The sequence below is a fragment of the Calonectris borealis genome, chromosome 18, assembly GCF_964195595.1.
Source record: "Calonectris borealis chromosome 18, bCalBor7.hap1.2, whole genome shotgun sequence".
Lineage (NCBI taxonomy): Eukaryota > Metazoa > Chordata > Aves > Procellariiformes > Procellariidae > Calonectris > Calonectris borealis.
The window spans coordinates 8527955-8546193 of NC_134329.1; the positions used below are offsets into that span (position 1 = coordinate 8527955).

The 18239-nt window shown below is 42.1% G+C and overlaps 1 protein-coding gene across 4 annotated transcripts in view; it reads left to right on the forward strand.

Annotated features, from left to right (window-relative positions):
* Window positions 1-18239, forward strand: part of KDM2B (lysine demethylase 2B) — a 128369-nt gene that overhangs the window by 57264 nt on the left and 52866 nt on the right. For all 4 annotated transcript variants that reach the window (XM_075167717.1, XM_075167718.1, XM_075167719.1 and 1 more), the window contains 2 exons: window positions 7248-7363; window positions 13736-13862. In XM_075167717.1, coding sequence (XP_075023818.1) covers window positions 7248-7363; window positions 13736-13862 — 243 coding nt within the window. The remainder of the gene's footprint in view (window positions 1-7247; window positions 7364-13735; window positions 13863-18239) is intronic.

Genomic DNA, 18239 nt, shown 5'->3' on the forward strand with positions numbered 1-18239 from the left:
GCTGTTAACTTTTTCCATTTCGGGAGCTTCCACTAATATTAATGGAAGCTCCATGCATGGAACCTTTAGGGCCCAAGCGATGAAGATCAGTGGAGAGGATCAGAGAGGAGAATTTTTTGCCTTGAGTGTCTGCTTTCAGATAGAAGGTGACAGTATAATGTTGGATTTTTATCATAGAATCATAGAATGGTTTTGGTTGGAAGGAACCTTAAAGATCATCTAGTTCCAACCCCCCTGCCATGGTCAGGGATGCTTTCCACTAGAACAGGTAGCTCAAAGATCCATCCAACCTGGCCTTGAACACTTCCAGGCATCCTGGGGCATCCACAACTTCTCTGGGCAACCTGTTCCAGTGCCTCACCACCCTCATAGAGAAGAATTTCTTCCTTATATCTTATCTAAATCTACTCTCTTTCAGTTTAAAGCCCAAGTTACCCCTTGTCCTATCACTACATGCCCTTGTAAAAAGTCCCTCTCCAGCTTTCTTGTAGACTGCCTTCAGGTACTGGATGGCTGCTATAAGGTCTTCCCGGAGCCTTCTCTTCTCCGGGCTGAACAACCCCAACTCTTTCAGCCTGTCCTCATAGGAGAGGTGCTCCAGCCTTCGTATTTGTGACCTTCTTCTGGACCTGCTCCAACAGGTCCATGTCCTTTTTATGCTGGGGGCCCCAGAGCTGGATGCAGTACTCCAGGTGGGGTCTCACCAGAGTGGAGTAGAGGGTCAGAATCACCTCCCTCGACCTGCTGGTCACGCTTCTTTTGATGCAGTCCAGGATGCGGTTGGCTTTCTGGGCTGCAAGTGCACATTGCCGGGTATGTTGAGCTTCTCATCAACCAACACCCCCAAGTCCTTCTCCTCATGGCTGCTCTCAATCCATTCTCTGCCCAGCCTGTATTTGTGCTTGGGATTGCCCTGACCCATATGCAGGGCCTTGCACTTGGCCTTGTTGAACTTCATGAGGTTCGCCCAGGCCCACCTTTCAAGCCTGTCAAGGTCCCTCTGGATGGCATCCCTTCCCTCCAGCGTGTTGACTGCACCACACAGCTTGGTGTCATCGGCAAACTTGCTGAGGGTGCACTTGATCCCACTTTCCACGTCGCCGACAAACAGCGCCGGTCCCAATACCGACCCCTGAGGAACGCCACTCGTCACTGGTCTCCACTTGGACATCGACCCATTGACCGCAACTCTTTGAGTGCGACCATCCAGCCAATTCCTTATCCACTGAGTGGTCCATCCGTCAAATCCATGTCTCTCCAACTTAGAGACAAGGATGTCATGTGGGACAATGTCAAATGCTTTGCACAAGTCCAGGCAGATGATGTCCGTTGCTCTTCCCTTACCCACCAATGCTGTAACCCCATTGTAGAAGGTCACCAAATTTATCAGGCATGATTTGCCCTTAGTGAAGCCATGTTGTCTGTCACCAGTCATGTCCTTATTTTCCATGTGCCTTAGCATAGTTTCCAGGAGGACCTGCTCCGTGATCTTGCCAGGCACAGAGGTGAGACTGACTGGCCTGTAGTTCCGCCGGTCTTCCTTTTTTCCCTTTTTGAAAATGAGGGTTATGTTTCCCCTTTTCCAGCCAGTGGGACTGTTCTGACAGTGGGATAGTTCTCTTCCTCTGCAGTGCTCTACCTAATTCTTATCAAATGATGTAAGATTGAGAGTTGCTATATTACTTGTACTACCGGGACAAAATTAGTAATTTTTTTACTTTTAAAATGTAAACATGTTGTTTCCTTGATATATTTGGTTGTGGCCACTATTAGGATGCAATTATTCTTCTTTTGATATGAGAGAAATAATGTTTCGTTTGCTGGCAGTGCCCACTCTAAGGTTCTCTCTTTAGTCACTTTTTATTTTTGAGACACATATATTTCATCTTTTCCACCCCAAGTTGTGGTAGAATTGCAGGAAAATATGTATGTCTTCTATATCACAAAGCAAAATACCTGTTCAGTTACTAATGGAAACAGATGCACCATGGGTTTGGCTTGGAGCTTGTAGTCTGTTTGTCCCATAGCTTTATAAGTTAATATTCTTTATTCTCAGATGAATGATTGCATCCTTGAAGATACAGTAGGAATTTGCAGGCCCCTGAAATCTTCTAAGAAGTTTGCAATGTTTAATAATACTTGTTTTATAAAAGATAATGAGATCGTATCTTTCTTTTAACTGTTCAGAAAAGCTTTTGTTACTGTTAATTTTACCTTCTTGGTTTGCTAGAGATGATAACATCAAGTGTGTCTTAGGAGTGGTGGAATAATTCGTAACTGTAAACCAGCTGAGAGTATTTCTGAGCCTCCTGAATAGAATTCCTGCTCGATGTTGGCTTGGCTTCATAAACTAGCATTGTTTTGGGAACGAAAAAATACTCATTAATCACCAAGAACTGAAATAAAAAAGATCAACTTCAGAAAAACCGTAAGTGGACAGTCTTGTTGTTGAGGCTTGAAACGAGGGTTGTGTACAGTGTCAGTGCAGCGTCTGTACTCCCAAAGCCATCCATCCCCACTTAGCTGAGCTGGTCGCTGGTGTGTGGTCTGGTGTGCTCGCAGGGCAGGACTCTGCAGAGGCCGTGCAGGAGCCGCTCCGCCGTGCTGAGAGCGTGCTCCAGCCGCAAGCCGTCGGACCAGCCTGCGAAGGACGGCCGGGCTGTTCCACCTCCGCTCAGTCATTACCACCGTCAACACAGGCTGGTCACCCGTGAGGAAGAGTCTTCTAATTCATGACGAATCCTTGAAGCCACGCAGTGTGTGTCTTTCTCTCATCTATAGGATTTAATTGTAGCCTTAGATAATGTTTAGCAAGTGCTCTTGTTTGTGTCTTTCAGCCAAAAATGAACAATTTCTTATTCCACTGACTTTTGACTTTTTCAGTCCTTAATCCTTTTGTTTTGATATTACTCCAGTGCTTTTTTTTAGCATTAAGGATAAAATTAAATTTGTGGCATTTTATTCTGTGTTGCTTTCCTTTTTTTTTTTTTTTTGAGAATATTACAGTTTTTGAGAGTATTACCAAGGGGACAGATGTTATCTCCTGTCTTGCACTAGCCCGTGAAACACACAGGGTTGTGCAGTAGTACCAGGGTTTATGTAAACAGTAGAAAGCAGTTACTGAGGAGAGAATTGATGACCCTTGCTTCAGAGGTGTCTGTATTGGAGGCTGTGTGGCAGGATTTTGCTGTGAGAGCTGAAAGATGCAGACATACATGAGCAGACATGACAGGCTGTCCAGCATAGAGGGGCGTGATCATACATGTCAACAGACCCATCAATTCGTCCAGCAAAAAGTAACGGCGTAGCTGAAGGTGAGACAGGCGGGATGTATTGGTGTGGATGATAAGTAATGCCCTTGGCCGTCCTTTTTGTCTCATGCATGCGTGCAGCTTGCTCCTATTCTGGAGGTCTGTCTTCCTCTTAAAAAATTTTGTAATTGGGCAGCTTAGAAGATGGGTGTTCTTGTTTGCAAATGGTCACGGTGAACATTCATCCTCCTCAGTTTATTTCTGAGTTGTGCTTGTATCTAAGCTGTGGGAAGGAATTGAATGTGCCATCCAAGCTTGTCTGTTCTCAGAGCTCATTTCCACAACGTATTACCCTCATGGAAACTGTTTCCTGTTTTCTGCTCGTCTCTGTTTCCTCCTACTTCTACTTTTCTGGTGCTGGCCTCTTCAGTTTTTCTCCATACACAGCCTTGTTAATATTAGAACAGGAGATTTTTTTTTTTCTTCTCCTTTGTAACATCTGTGCCAATCTTCCCGTGGTTTTCTACTTTGTCAATTCTCCATCTCTTTTGTCTAATCTTGCTCATACTGTCCTACATCTCTGGAACACACTTACTGGTGCTTGTGTCACTGCAGTTTCAATATTGCACGTACGTTCCTCAGGCAAGTCGAAACTATTCTGGGATGCAGTGTGGCTGAAAAACACTATACAGCTGAGTGGCCAAAATCTGTCTTAGGAGCAGGTGACTCCTCTGACAGGGCTGCGTCCTGTAGCTGGCAGAGGGGCTGTGAGCTGGATCCTGCATGTGGCAGCACATGAACTCCTGGAGATCTGGGGATCCGCTGGGACTTAGCTGTCTGCCGAGCTTAGCGCTGTTCAGCAGTGGATGGTACCCACCGGCATCGTCCTTACCCATCTCTGAGCTATGCCTGGAAATCATCCTACGCCCTGCTTTAGCTAGGGGTAGGAACTTTACTTCCAAGGACTTTACAGTTAATGACTTTCTGTTTGTTGCTTGGTCTCTGGTTTATTTTTGTTTTCCCAACCCTGATGGATTTTTATGCTTCGTTATTACAGGGTTTTGTTATTGAGAACTGTGTCATAAAAAGCAGTGTTTTCAGTCTTGTTATTAGAAATACGTGCATCTTAAAGGGCCTATTTAGTTAGTTCAGAAGTTAGGAGTTGAAGGTACTAATTGTTTGTAAGATTAATTTAGACCTGGATTATAAATGTAAGTAGGGAATTAAATACATTATCCACAGAACCAGAGGTTGTCTCAGATACTTTATGGAAGACTTTAAGTTTGCACCTCTGCCAGCTCTTCAACAATACAGGATCAAAACTATATTCATGTTGGTTAATCTTTCTGTTGAGGGTTTGTCATGTCTGGGACACCATTTGTTGGAGCATTGGCTCAAGCCAGTGGTAGATCTTTTCACATTTTTCCCAAAAAATATTGGGACTACTACCAAGGAAGTCTAGCAGTTATTAACACAAAGACCCTTGGCATCTAGTGGGGGCACAGTCGAGAGGTCAAGGAAGGTGACCAAAGAGCAAGAAACAATGAAACCAACTGCGCTCCAGTGTGAAATTTTGACTGAGGAAATAAAATTTGTAGGAGGAGGCTACTGTGTGGTTGTAGTAGAAGCATACACTTGAGGAACAACTGCATTGATGGGATTTCATTTTATTTCATATAAAATGAAGGCTATCTCCTTTCTACCTTTCATATAAGACTAGAAAGCCAGGTTTCAGCTCAGTTACTCCTTTTACTTAAAATGTAAATGCTTGATAACAAATTTTATTTAGAATGATGTTGATCACTCCATTAAAATAACTTGTTGCATCTGCCAGCTCCAATATGTTTGTACATTGACTGATCTGTGAGAGAACTGCAGTGGGAAGTAGTGGTGAGGACCCTTCAGATAATTGGCTGTTTCTGGCCTGTCTTCTGCCACCACTCAGTTGTGTGACCATGGACAAGTCATTTCACTTTTTCGAGCTTCAGTTTGTCCATCTCTAAAACTGACAATTAAGGTGAATTGTCATGCAAATTGACCATGTGTTTCAGCACCTATCCAATAAGTTGTCTTTGAGGATTCAGCAACAGAAGAGCTTCAGCACGTGGTTTCCATTCTTTCCCGCAACCACATTCGTTGATTACCTAGTGGAAGCAGTGGCCCCAACTTCCTTGACCTTGGATCTTTTTTCCTTCCCAAAGACTAGGGTCAGGAAGATCATTTATTTTTCCAGTAGTTTGCTCTTAGTACAGACTGACGTATTTCATGTGAGGTGGTGAACTACTTCAACTGTGAAGAGTTTTTATAGTGTTGATGTATGTAGTTGCCACGCTACCCTTACATGAAAAAAAAAATTCCTCTGTAGTTGGTTGTTCTTGATTTGGAAGTAATGAACAGGCAGGATCGTTGTGAGTGACTCTGTAACTGAAATTATACTAACTGAAGCAGGAAAGATGCAATAATATCGAGAGCTGCCAGAGCTATGAGCCACCTGCTTTTTTTATACGCGTCACATTTATCATGTGGAATCAGACCTGTAAATTGACTGAGCACTGGAACAAGCCCCCAGAGGGCTTGTGGAGTCTCCATCCACATATCTCCAGGAGATACTGAAAAGCCATCTGGACATAGTTCTGGGCAGCTGGCTCGAGGTGGTCCTGCTCAAGCAGGGGAGTTGGACCTCCAGAGGTCCCTTCTAACCTCAACCATTCTGTGATTCTGAAATTCAGAAAAACGTATCCAGAGTGATGAACTTTTGTTTCCAGGGAGAAAATTCTAGTGCTGATTTCTTTTCCTTCCTGTCTCTCTCCTACCAATATGCCCTTAAATGAGAGCCCCAGTTCTGCCATCTGCTGTGGCTCAAGGACTTCTCAGATAGAGCTTTGCAGGCCTTCACGGTCTAAAGATTGTTGCGGAGGAGAGCTTTCGTGGCTGCTAGCTGGAGAACCCTTTAGGTTGAATGGCATTTTCCTGCTCCCTCACTGATCTTGAAGTGAAGGAAAGCTGCCACAGCTTTAATGGAAAGTACTGCACAGTTAGGAGAAAATTGACTGCCCCCTATGTTGCTTTGCTGTCTGCAGGTTTATAAATTGTAATGCTTTTCATTAAAAAAAGAAGGGAAAAAAAAAAAAGGTGTCAGGTCTCTGTGGGTCCCAGATCATTAGCAGGATCAATTCCTTTTTCACTGCAGAGATCAGAGGCTACAGTCTTGCGTAGCCAGCCCTTCAGCTGCTGACATACCAAGCAAACAATGCAGAGCAGAAGAGCTGGTGTGTGGCTGCCTGAATTGCTATGCCTGGATTTTTGTTGTGATAGAAAATTCTTCCCTCGCTTTGGAGCCTGTGAGATGAATTCAGTCCCTTGCAGGATTGGGTCAGAACAGTTTCATCAGCTCCAGTACTAGCAATGTTAAATCCCTTAACTTGGGGCTTGCACTGAAAAAGATTTTTCGGTTGCTTCAGGAAGTTGATAATAGGATATGAAACTTTCACCTCTGAAGGAGGGCTAGTAATAATTTGAAATTGTTGACATCTGAAGATGTATGCTCTGGTGCTGGTGTGAAAGAAGTTTGATGTGACTCAGTCCAGTTCCACAGCCCTAGCCCACCACCACTGCTAACATGATTTGCAACCCTACTGGAGGTACCAGTAGATACATCTGAGAGCCAAGTGTGTTGAACAGACCAAATCTACTTCTTAGTCATGGATGTGGTTGAGTCACAAGCTTGCATGTTCTCAGGAAACACTGTAACTGTTCTGCGAATAAATAGAAGAACCCAATTTACAGAGGGTTGTAAGACTGTACATCATAAGATGCCGTTCTTCTGCTATGACTATTCTTGAAGTGTGGCTACAAGCATAGCATTTAACCTTTCGCTGCTTTAACCTCTCATCCCCTGCAGGATGGGGTTCATGGGGTTGTTAAAATTTTATTATAAATTGCTCTGTAATACTACATAGCACGAGGCATTCTCAGTTCTTTGCTTTCCCTCTCTAGGGTGGATACATGCGGTTTATACTCCAGTAGATTCTCTGGTGTTTGGTGGAAATATCCTGCATAGCTTTAATGTTCCCATGCAGCTTCGCATCTATGAAATTGAGGACAGAACAAGGGTAAGGATACTTGAATCTCTTTTTAACTGAACTGTTCTTTATGACTATGATCTGTCATAGTGTCTCTCGTATTCCCTTCTGACAAACAAGAACTGACGGGATCTCCATGTCAGAGCTGTTGAAACAAGAGGTAAACGAGAAGTAATGAGACTTTCAAATGTTGGCTATTTTTAGTGGGATTTACTCATCTGTTTTTCCCCTACTTCCCACAGACGTGTCCCTTCTGTGTCTGTTGTCTGCCTGTTAAACTTTCAGAAACACCTTCCCTTTTGCACAAAAACATATTGCGCTTTACAGACCTTTGAACCAGTACTTCTGGTAACCCCCTGCTTATCATCTTTCTGTGCACACCTGGAATGGATCCTGAGCCTGGAGAGCTAATGGGACTGGGATGGTTCTACTGTCTACAGCTGAATTGCCAAAGCTGCACAGAAGTTGCGTATGAAACGTCTTCTGTACTTGGCAGGATTTTCTTCTACAATGCAAGATAGTATTTCTTGGAACAAAGAGAATCTGGGGTGGGACATTAATCTGAACATTGTGATGTTCATCTGGCTGTAGCATCTACCTGGCGGAAAGAGTATTACATCTTGGAGGAGGTTACTGTGCAGTCTCTTTTTTGGGATTTATCCTTGATTAATAAATGGCACACCTAGTCGTCATATCCTTTGCAGTTTCACAAAGTAGCAGAATCTGAAGGAAGTGCCACTGTTTTAGTAGGCTATTAAATAAGCTATGCAAGGCAATCGTAGCATTCTGATGCAAAAATGGACCAGTGGTATGTGCAAATTCAGACGGGGACTTTTTGTGGCTGACTATTTTGGAGGCATTGCACTGAGACAGTGCTGGTGAACCACTGGCACAGGTGCCAGCTGTGGTGTTAGTGGGAGATTTGGGCTGGCAAAATGGCAGGAAGTTGCAGTTCTCCTTCACTAAGAAGTCTTAAAATGGTGTGTCTTGGACATCAGTACAGTTCACTGTTGTTCACCTCTACAAGAGGGCACAATTCTGGCTCCAAGCGGGCTTTTATCCCAAATTGCTCTCTTTGCAGTGAAACTGCATAGGCCTGAAGCAAATACATACTGTTTCGAAATGCATCTTTGACTCAGCGAGAGGAAGGGTCTCCTCCCCCCAGCCTCTCTCTGCCAGTGTTGTGTTAGGAAGGGACTGCTCCCTTACTTCGCAGGGGGTACAAGGCCTGGTAATCTTCACGTTGCAAAACAGTGGTGGGAGCAGTTGGTTTCCTGGAGTGATTTTAATGAAGAGAAGGACTATTAAGCAGAAAAATGAATTCTTAGTGGAAGAGAGATGAAGACAAAAGCTGAAATTCAGAGGAGTTGGAACAGGGAATGTAGCAGAGAGCAGAAGTGGAGGTAGAGACCAGAGTGGAGTTCAGCCTGGCTTTGAATAGGAGTCCCAAGGCAAGAATGTCAAATGTCTTTAAGAAAGAGTAAAGGGACTTGGACAGGAAAAAGTTATGATGGCAGAAGCAGGAAGGGGCTCACTGTGGCTAAACAGAGGTGCTAGGCATAGGAAGGTTTTCAGAGCGACTGTAAATAAGACCTAGCAATATATGCTGGATATGTATGCTGCAGGTGCTGAAGGGGAGGGTGTGTTGTTGCCAGGAAGGATGCTAGCACAGGCAGCTTCCATGGAGAACGGAGAAGTGAGGACCGGGAGGAAGGATCGATGCCAGAAACAAGTTATTTCCGTTGATGTCTGTGGGGAAGATGGGAGGGAAAAGCTCTTTTTCATGAAGTAGTAGAAGAGCTGACATTTTGTTCCCACAGGACTTGAGCAACTCAAGATCACACACCTTGGGTTGTAACTGCTCAGTAGTGCTTCACGTCAGGCCCTTCTCCTTGGGAAGCTGCGTGCAGCTTTGATCTCATAAGCTTTTATACCAGGAAGCAGAATTCCCCATAACAGTCACGTGTTTTGGTAACTTTTAGGAACTTAACAGCCAGTTACATTGAAATGCCTTTGAAAAGTCACTAGCACCTTGATCCTATGGGAAGCTTCTGTGAGTTGGATATCTGCCTCTCTGAAAATGTCTTGTGAGAGTTTTTTGGAAAGGGATACTGCAACGTTTGGAAGTCCCAAATCAGACCTTTACTATTGTCAGTTTTGGTTTTGATTTTCTTCAAAGTCTGTGTAGTTCTTTATCATTTTCCCTCCAAAAATACTTAAGTGCTTTAAAAAAGACTAACAGCCCAGAATTTCCACTACTTCATAGAAACAATTTCAATGCTTATATGTTGCTGTGTGCTAGCAATGTGTTACGCACAGCCCGTACCTGTGTTCACAAACTTGTGCTCATAGGCAGTCATACAATAACAAAGCTGTGTGAACAGTCGAAGAATAGCAAGAATTTCTAGACAGAAACAAAATATAAGCCATGCAACTAAGGCATACAGAAGTTTGATAAAAGGCAGGAAAATCAATACTGTTATTTAGAAATAATAACGCATACCCCACCACCCCCAAACCTAACAATACCATGCAGGAATCTAGAAAGGGTAAATGTTTTCAAAATAGGATTCTAGTGTGTGCTACTTTATTTGCTTTGCCAATCATATTTTGTAATTTCTTTGTTCAAATAACTCTAGTCATACACTGGCTAGTACAGCAGACTCAGTACAGTATGTAGTTTGCACAAATTTGCCAGTGTGAACATACTGCAAATGAGTTTCTCATCAGTATTGATCTTTCCATTGTGTATAGCACAGAAGTAAATTACATTATGTGATTGACGAAGTGATTGGCCACACTCAAATCAAAGTGTAATACAGGTGTGTTTCCCCTCTTCATTTTGCACAGAGCAATTTTATGGAGGTTTCACTGTGTTTAAACCTGCTATATAATGCTTAATCATCTTTGTTGATATTCAAAGTAATTTTTATGCTAGGTGTAGTTGTTATTGTCGTAGCAGCTAAGACAAGAATAAATACATGGTTGAAAAGGTAATGCTGATTTACAGCCTGATAAAATTGCCTAGTTTATATACTTGTCATGCTTATTCTAGCTTAATTTCTCATATCCCTGGGAGACTTTTTAAGAGGGTTATAGCCATTTAAAAATAGTTTTAAGGAGTAATAAAAAACATGTCTATTGTTGGAAACAGCTCCTAATGTGCAATTGAGGTAAACAAATATTCTCCAGCCTTACAGTTTGTAGAGAGTCTCATTTTGCAGTTTGGCTTTCCTAGAGGCCAATTAACAGCTAGTCAAATAGGCCAAGCTGTTTAACTCTCTGCTAGACCTGCAGAGCAGGCTGCCACGCAGGGATTCATCGTCTTGGCATAGAGGTGTTACAGCTCTGTATTACTGAAGAGGAAGAATGTGTCAAACTTACTCCCAACTCATTTAAATTTAACTGTGTTAAAATATTTGAGCATGGATAGGTACAAACGCACTCAAAATATATACGTAAGGTGGTCACTCACAGATGATGGTGTTTGCTACTGATTTTGTTTTCTGGAATGTAACGTAGTATTTTAAGTGGATAGATTAATTATTTTGTAAATAATCATAAATTGTTTTTCAATATTGTGATTAGAGGGATTAAACACAAGTGGAGTTTGTAATTATTTTAATGGACATTGTGGAAGAGACTAATACTTTCTTAAGGAAAATGTGTGCCTTAGGGGTTTTTGTTTTGGTTTTGGAGGGAGAAGTCTCTAAAATAATTTCACTTTGAACTGAAGAAATGGATCATGTTCCAGAGAGGATTTTTCTCGCTGTACAGGAATAATCAAAAAATTTATTCAGTGGATTGTAAATTATTAATCATAGAAGTTAGAGCTGGAAATGCCTGTTGGATGATCTAGCGTATTTCCCTGCTGGTGGGGGATTTAGTCCTGTAGCAGTGTCTGTATTGGATATTACACTTTAAATTGATCACGGAACACTTTTAATTTCTTTCTTCCTTTCTTTTATCCACCCCCCGCCCCCGAAATAAGAGTTCATTTGACCATAAGCATACAATGGAAAAAGTTTGGACATGTACGTAATGCAGTTCACATCCATTATAATCAATAAATGTTGAAGGATATTGTAAAGAACATACTCTTCTATACTTCTCCATAAGGCAAAGTTTAAAAGATTTTTAAAGCACTGTTAGACTTACTTTACTGGCAAAAGGCACTGTAGATCTTTGCACAGTATCTCTTGCTACATATGGTAGCTCTTACTGCTGAAGGTTTGTAAAAGCAAAGAGCCTTCTCGGGCAAATAGTGAATTACAGAGGCATGGAGGGATTTGCTGTGGGTTGGAACATTGATAGCGAGGCAATTAGGAACTCAAATTGAATATTAAAGATTGATATACATAATGGGAGCACTGCATGCATTACTGCCTTGTCTTTCACATTGAATTAACATTGGTAACAACTAAATTTGGTGAAGCTCAGAATCTGTCAACAAATGTTGAGCAATGATGTCTTTAATATTCCCAGGCATGTGGCTGAAAACCTTTTGAAGGCTGAGGGGTGGAAGGCGGCTTCCTGTTTGTAAGTCAATTCTTTGCAAATTTTGTTTCCTGCAGTGCTCTCTTGGAAAAATTTGAGTTCCTTTATTAGCATATATTTTAGCATGGCTAATTTCCCCTGTGTTCTGTAATAGTGATAAGTGACTCGATCTCTTCTTTATGACAAATAACTAAACCAAAGGAAAAATATTCTCCAATGCAAAAAGGCCCTGGGGTTAAATGTTCTCACATTTAGGGGGATGTTGGTTGGTTTTTGCTTTTCCTTTTTTTTCTTTTTTTTTTTCTTTCTTCTTTTTTTGGTACGTGTGCTTTGTAACAAACAATACAGGGAAACATTTGAAAAGGTGCAGCATCGCTGGATGCATGACCCATAGCAACGTGCAGTTCAGATTTGCCAGCTACATTTGTGTTGAATTTAAGAGACCTTAACTCTTGGGAATTGCCACGGAGTATTTAAATCCTATACTGTGATACATTTAGTGGGACAATACAGTATATTTCCCTTTGTTACATTTTGTTTTACTGCTAAAAGTGTTTGCATTTCCTGTGCCCTGGGAACAGAGGCAAGTTCTTTGACTGTCCACCTTGGGGACAGTTGTCAAATGTGGGCATTCTAGTAAGTCATTGATGTGCTCAATTCTTATATCACCACACAGATGTTTCGACGGTGCCTGCTTTGCAGAGCTGAATCTGAGTTTCCAGGTGCTGGATTAGTGGTTCTGTTTAGACTTCACTGTTTTTTGGGTGATCTGGGGTGGGGTGGTGTTTTGGTTTTGTTTTTTAAAAAGGGATTTCTAAGATAATGCTCCTTTCTGGTGCAGTCCAGCTTTTTCATTCAAGGTGGGTGGACACCTCGCGGCTAGGTGAGCAGTTAATATGCATAGAATATCTTAAAGCGGTTCCTATAATCCCAGTGCAATGCATGCATGCAAGCCTACAAAATGCAAATTTCTGTGCCACCAGGAGAAAGAAGTGTACAGTGTAAGTACCAGTGCATGCAAGATGCATGGCATCCATTTTTAACAAATCACGATAAATATACATATGTTCTTGCATTTTAGGAGTTCACAGATTCTTCTTTGGTACAGTGACCTCCCATAGAGAGAAAACTATGTTGGAAAGGAAGGAAACCCACTTTGTTTTCTTTTGAATCTGAAATAATCTCACAAATACATAGTGTTGGAGAATAAGCTTTTTGTGTGAGAACAACAGGTCTGAGATGTAAGAAAAAGTGCACAGCTTGACAGGATCTTTTGTCAAAATCCTGCTTTTCTATTCTGTTTGTGGCAAAAGCTAACTTGCCTCCAAAATACTGAGTGTAGACCACATAAGGGATTTTTACTTTTAATGCGTAGTTATCAGTAATCAAGAATTTGTGTCATCTTTTGTTTAATCAAATTGTTGTGAAGACCGTAATTGAAAAAGATGTATTTCCTGCTTGACTCGTTTTAGGTAATGCTGCCATTTTGATAAAAATCATGTGATAGGGTTTAGGAAATAAAAAAACCCACCTTTATTTTAACTTGAATTTTAGTGACTAACATCTGTATGTGACCACCCTATGTTTATACAGTAGGTAAATAATACTGTAGGGGCCATCCATCAGTTTCATGATCTCACAAGAACACAAACCCTTTCCTCTCCCACCACCCCAAGAGGATACAAATTAGTGAACCAAGAAATGATGCTATCATGGCAGGCAGGCAGGCAGTCTCCTCATTTGGTATGCTGAAGGCATACATCTCACTCGGCTCCCACCCTCTCTCCCCTCCCCCTCCTGCATACTGTTTGTGCTCTTGATAACACGATGAGAATGATGACTGGCCCTTGTGCTGCAAACTTCTCTCCCTTCCCCATGGACTGACAGTCTCGATCTTGCTTTCAGGTGCATGCCAAATTCCGTTATCCTTTCTACTATGAAATGTGCTGGTATGTTCTGGAGAGATACGTGTCCTGTGTGACCCAGCGCTGCCACCTCAGCAAAGAGTACCAGAAAGAATCAATGTTAATTGGTGAGTGAATCCTTTGAGTGCATATTCAGAACTGATGCTACCACCTCAGGCTAGTTACTGCTTTGGTTTCTGCAACGCAGATTATAAATTGAATTGGAGACTGTAGAAATTCTGATGAACTATTTCTTTATTTTGCGGTGGGGAAGTTTTTGACTCTTAAGCATTTCCATGAAGTACCAACCTACTTCGAATTATATTTATTGAGCATTCCCTTAGCAAGTGGATCCCAGAAAAATAGTTTTTGGATGCGTTTGTTCCTTGGTTTCAGTAATGTTTGTGTTGAGATGATCTGCCAAACAGTTGAGGATTTACTGCCATGTTTGGCACAGTATCGTAGTAGCCAGAAATGCGTGCATTGCAAATATGCTCTGGTGGGATGGATATTTAGTCCTTTTATAGAGCATCTCCTCTACGGAATGTGTTATGGTCACTAAACCTGGCTTCTTTCTCTTCTCTTTAATCTCTACTTTAGTTCTCTCTATTTGGTGACTGACTTCTAGTTCTGCAGAATAACAAAACCAAGAAAACACCTACACAAATCTACATGATCTATAACCTAAGTGCAGGGAGGTCAGAGAAACCTTTACAACAATAGCTGAAAATGGACCATAGCAGAGACGGATAGACGTGCCTGAGGCAGGAAGGCATTACCTTGGCACTGATGTGAGCTTTACATCAATGTGTGACAATTGAACTGCCCTCTTTTTCCAAGGAACAAGATGGTGGGCCATATTGCCTCCCTGCTTTTAAGCACAGCATGGCTGAAAGTAACACAAGCACCAGCTAAATCTTAACTGATACGTGTGAAGTGTGGAGGAGAACTAAAGTATTTCTGCGCCTTCTGCTCCCTGAGATGCCACTTGGAGTGAACCTGGCATGGTTGGAACTGCCCTGGGTTCTGGACAGAGGAGGGAGATGATCACCTACTCGCATAATTCTTAGTAGAAGGGATTTAGGAAGTTATGGGCAGACATCACTTTCCAGTGAGTTTTACTGACCAAGAATAACTTGAAGGAGCTAATAGTCTGTGTAGATAGACAAGGGAGTTTTCTTGGAATCCCTGGGAATTTGGGTGCTTCACACTTTGTGTCTCTTCTTTGCTCTGTGAGACCCTGATCAGAAGGGTTAGGTAAGCAGGAGCTCTGTGTGGAGGAATTTTTCTCTTTGTACAAGATCATCCTAGAGGAAGGGATGAATTAGCCCCTTGGATCAGCTCTTCAAAAAGCAGTGACAAAACTCTGATAACTGCATTCCCTGGAAAATAAGGAACAACCTCCTGTTGCCTAAACCACTGGCATGGAAAGAGGTTTGTCCTGCAGGCAGGGTGGGGGTGCCAGGTCGCTGAGGTGTAATTTCAGAACACATCAGATGTGGAGAGTGGATGGTTCAGGATATCGAGATGGGACCTTTTTCAGCTAAATCACCAGTGTGAATTCCGGCCCAGCTCAGTAATTACTGATAATGGTTTGGTGATCCCCACAAAATGTGCCTCGGTCCAGTTACTAGCTGAGAGATACTCAAATCCTATAAAAGCTCACTGGTAACCATAGATGTCCAGTGTCTAGAGGGAAGAGGATTGTTTTGCATGACCAAAGAGTGCCAGCTGCAAAGGCATCAGGAAAAGGAGCCTGGCTGTTTGGAAAACGGTTGGTGGCAACATTGTCTGGGCCTTGTTGTCTCCTGTGGTGGCTTCAGTTGTTGGCCTGCTGGAAAGGGAATATTAAACTGTTCTGCTGTTGTTTGGGCATGGTCCTACGGTCATTTCAAGCTACTGTGAGAAACGTGCTGCTCTCACAAGACTATTCCGTTTCTTGAACTTCAGAGATTGTGCGGCTGCCCTGTGAGCTGAATCAGTTCAGTGATCTGACTGAAAATTAACCCTACCAAAAAATGAATGTATTTGTTATCAGTAGGATTGATGAGCTGATCTGACTTGCAGCCCTACTGCGTGGCTGCGGGTGCCGAGTCGAGGTGGGTGCTGGGAGTGCCTGGCTGGGCAGATCTTGAGCTGTTGTCACTGTCTTGAATGGATTGGTACTTCCAGCTTACCGAGGTGGCATCTACTGACAGCATGTAGTTCATCCACCTGCCTGCTACCTCTTGACTTCGGAGTATTAGCATGCTGGTAAAATCTCTCACATTGACATCCAGGGCCTTTCTCTCCAGGAGAGACAGATGTATACTTTTTTGGTCAGAAATTTGCTTTTTATTTCTTGGCAGAATCTTAACCTTAAAATAATTATTTAACTGGAGATTGTGGTTCAAAAGCCCAGATCTTTTATATCTACTGGATCTTTCACTTTGGCATTTGTTAAATTCAAAGGAGTAAAGGTACATTATTTACCTTTACAAAGCTGCGCCACTTTGTTCTGCATGAGTAATACTGTTTCAAATACTTGCTTGTCTTTTCTTTTAACTGGTCTCAGCGTCCAGCCTCTTGACTCAAATAAATCTCTACGAACTGTAATCCTTGAATTACACCTGTTTGTTCTGCGGTGTCTATATCTTAATGTCATTCACCTGCTGTGGGATAGGAGATCCAAATGAGGTCAGTGTTCCAAAACCCCACCGCTTTGTTTTTAAGCTTTTCTTCAGAACTGCTAAGGTCCTTAAATTGTCTCTTCCTTAGAGACTTCTCTATCTGCAAGCAATTTCTTGATTTCCCGTGAGAGAGTATCTTTTGACGAAGAATTTCCCATTATTCTCCTTAAAGAGTAATGAAACAAAGTACTTCTCTGCAGACCCCTCAGTAGATTTAATTGTCTTCTGTCCTTCTTGGTTTAAGAAAAAATTCTTCACATCCTTGTATTCATTTTCAGAAATTTCTCTTGAATAAATCTCCTATTTTTTAAAAAAATAATTTCCTTGACACAATTTGTTCTAAATGTTTACTTTCTACCTTTCCTTTTGGGTGCTAGAACTTGCTATTTTTCACCTTTGAGTTATGCTGCTTTCTTTTCTTATATACCTTCTGATACAATGGTCTCACTGGATCTCAGAAGCTAAGAAGCAACAGTTGATTATTAGTTGAGGAGGGTATCCACCAGAGCAGAGCGCACATTGCTGCCCGTGGTCTCTGGGATTCACAAGGTGGTAGTTTTCATAGAATTGGTAGAGATCCTGTTCTCCTGCGTGAAAAAAAGGAGAGTACTGTGGTGATAGAGGACATCTTTGGGGAACGCAGAAAACTGAGTTCATCAGCAGTTGTGTTTTAAGGATATCTTTGGACTTCTCATGCTATGTTTTCATTACATAGTATTTATTTGCTTTGAGATGAAGATTGCTAAATTCAGAGTGACTCTTTCAAGACATTGCCCGCTCATGAAAATGTACTGCTGTGATTGTGTTGCAATATGTCTGTCCTGATAGTGGTATGCTAGTATAGCAACTTACATTGTTCTTTGTATTTCTGTTTTCTAAATGTCTCGACTCACAAAACTTCAGACAGGAAAAAAAAAAAACACCTCAGTGTAGGCAAGGCTAAAACCTTGAGCGTTCCCACTCCCTAAATAAAAATGTCTGCTCTTCTAAATTGGAAGATGATGACTGTGGCTTCCTTTCCCATTCTTCAGGCCCAGAATGAGTTTTCAGGCAGTTGCCTCCTAGTTAGTGTGCGAGACTGTTCTTTTTCAGATCTCTTCCTCAGAAGGGCAAACACTCAGGGGAGTGATGACATGACAGCAATCACAGGCTGCTGTAAAAGCACGCCATCTCTCTTTCTCTCTCTTTTTTCTTTTCCTTGTCCCTCTCAACTGTGACATTTGTCCCGCCGGCTGAAATCAGAAAGGAATCCTATTTGGGTTTCCTACTAGATTTGAACATGCACTGTTTCGGGATGGATATGTCTTCATTATTTTTACTCTTACCATGAATGAGTCTGTACTTGATGTTTTCAACCACAATTGACCTTCAGTGAGATACAGATCTTGAGAGTGAGCTGACAAAGAGTAATTGGGAGAAGATACCGAGCTATCAAAAATGTGCTTTCTCTGTAGCCTGCAGCTTTTAAGATTCCCATTGCTGAAATTTTAACAGGATGGCTCTAACTGTATGTTAAGCATGATGGATGAAGAAAATATGCCCTCTGGCATGGTGAAGGAGCCATGTCTTTTTTCCTCCCCCTTCTCAGGGGGTAGAATAGATTTACTTATGATAGACAGGTACTGGACTATATTGAGTGATTTCTGTGTGGGGTGCTCCTTGCAGTGATACATTTCCAGTATGCTCGGGTTTTTTCTGCTAATGAAAATGTCATTGCTGTCTTCAGCAGACCAAGAGCAACTGCTGCTCCCAAGTCACAGTGTCAGGTTTTGGAGCTGGGAATGGCAAGGTAGATACTACACACTGGACTGTTCTAAAGAATTTAGAAAGATTTCA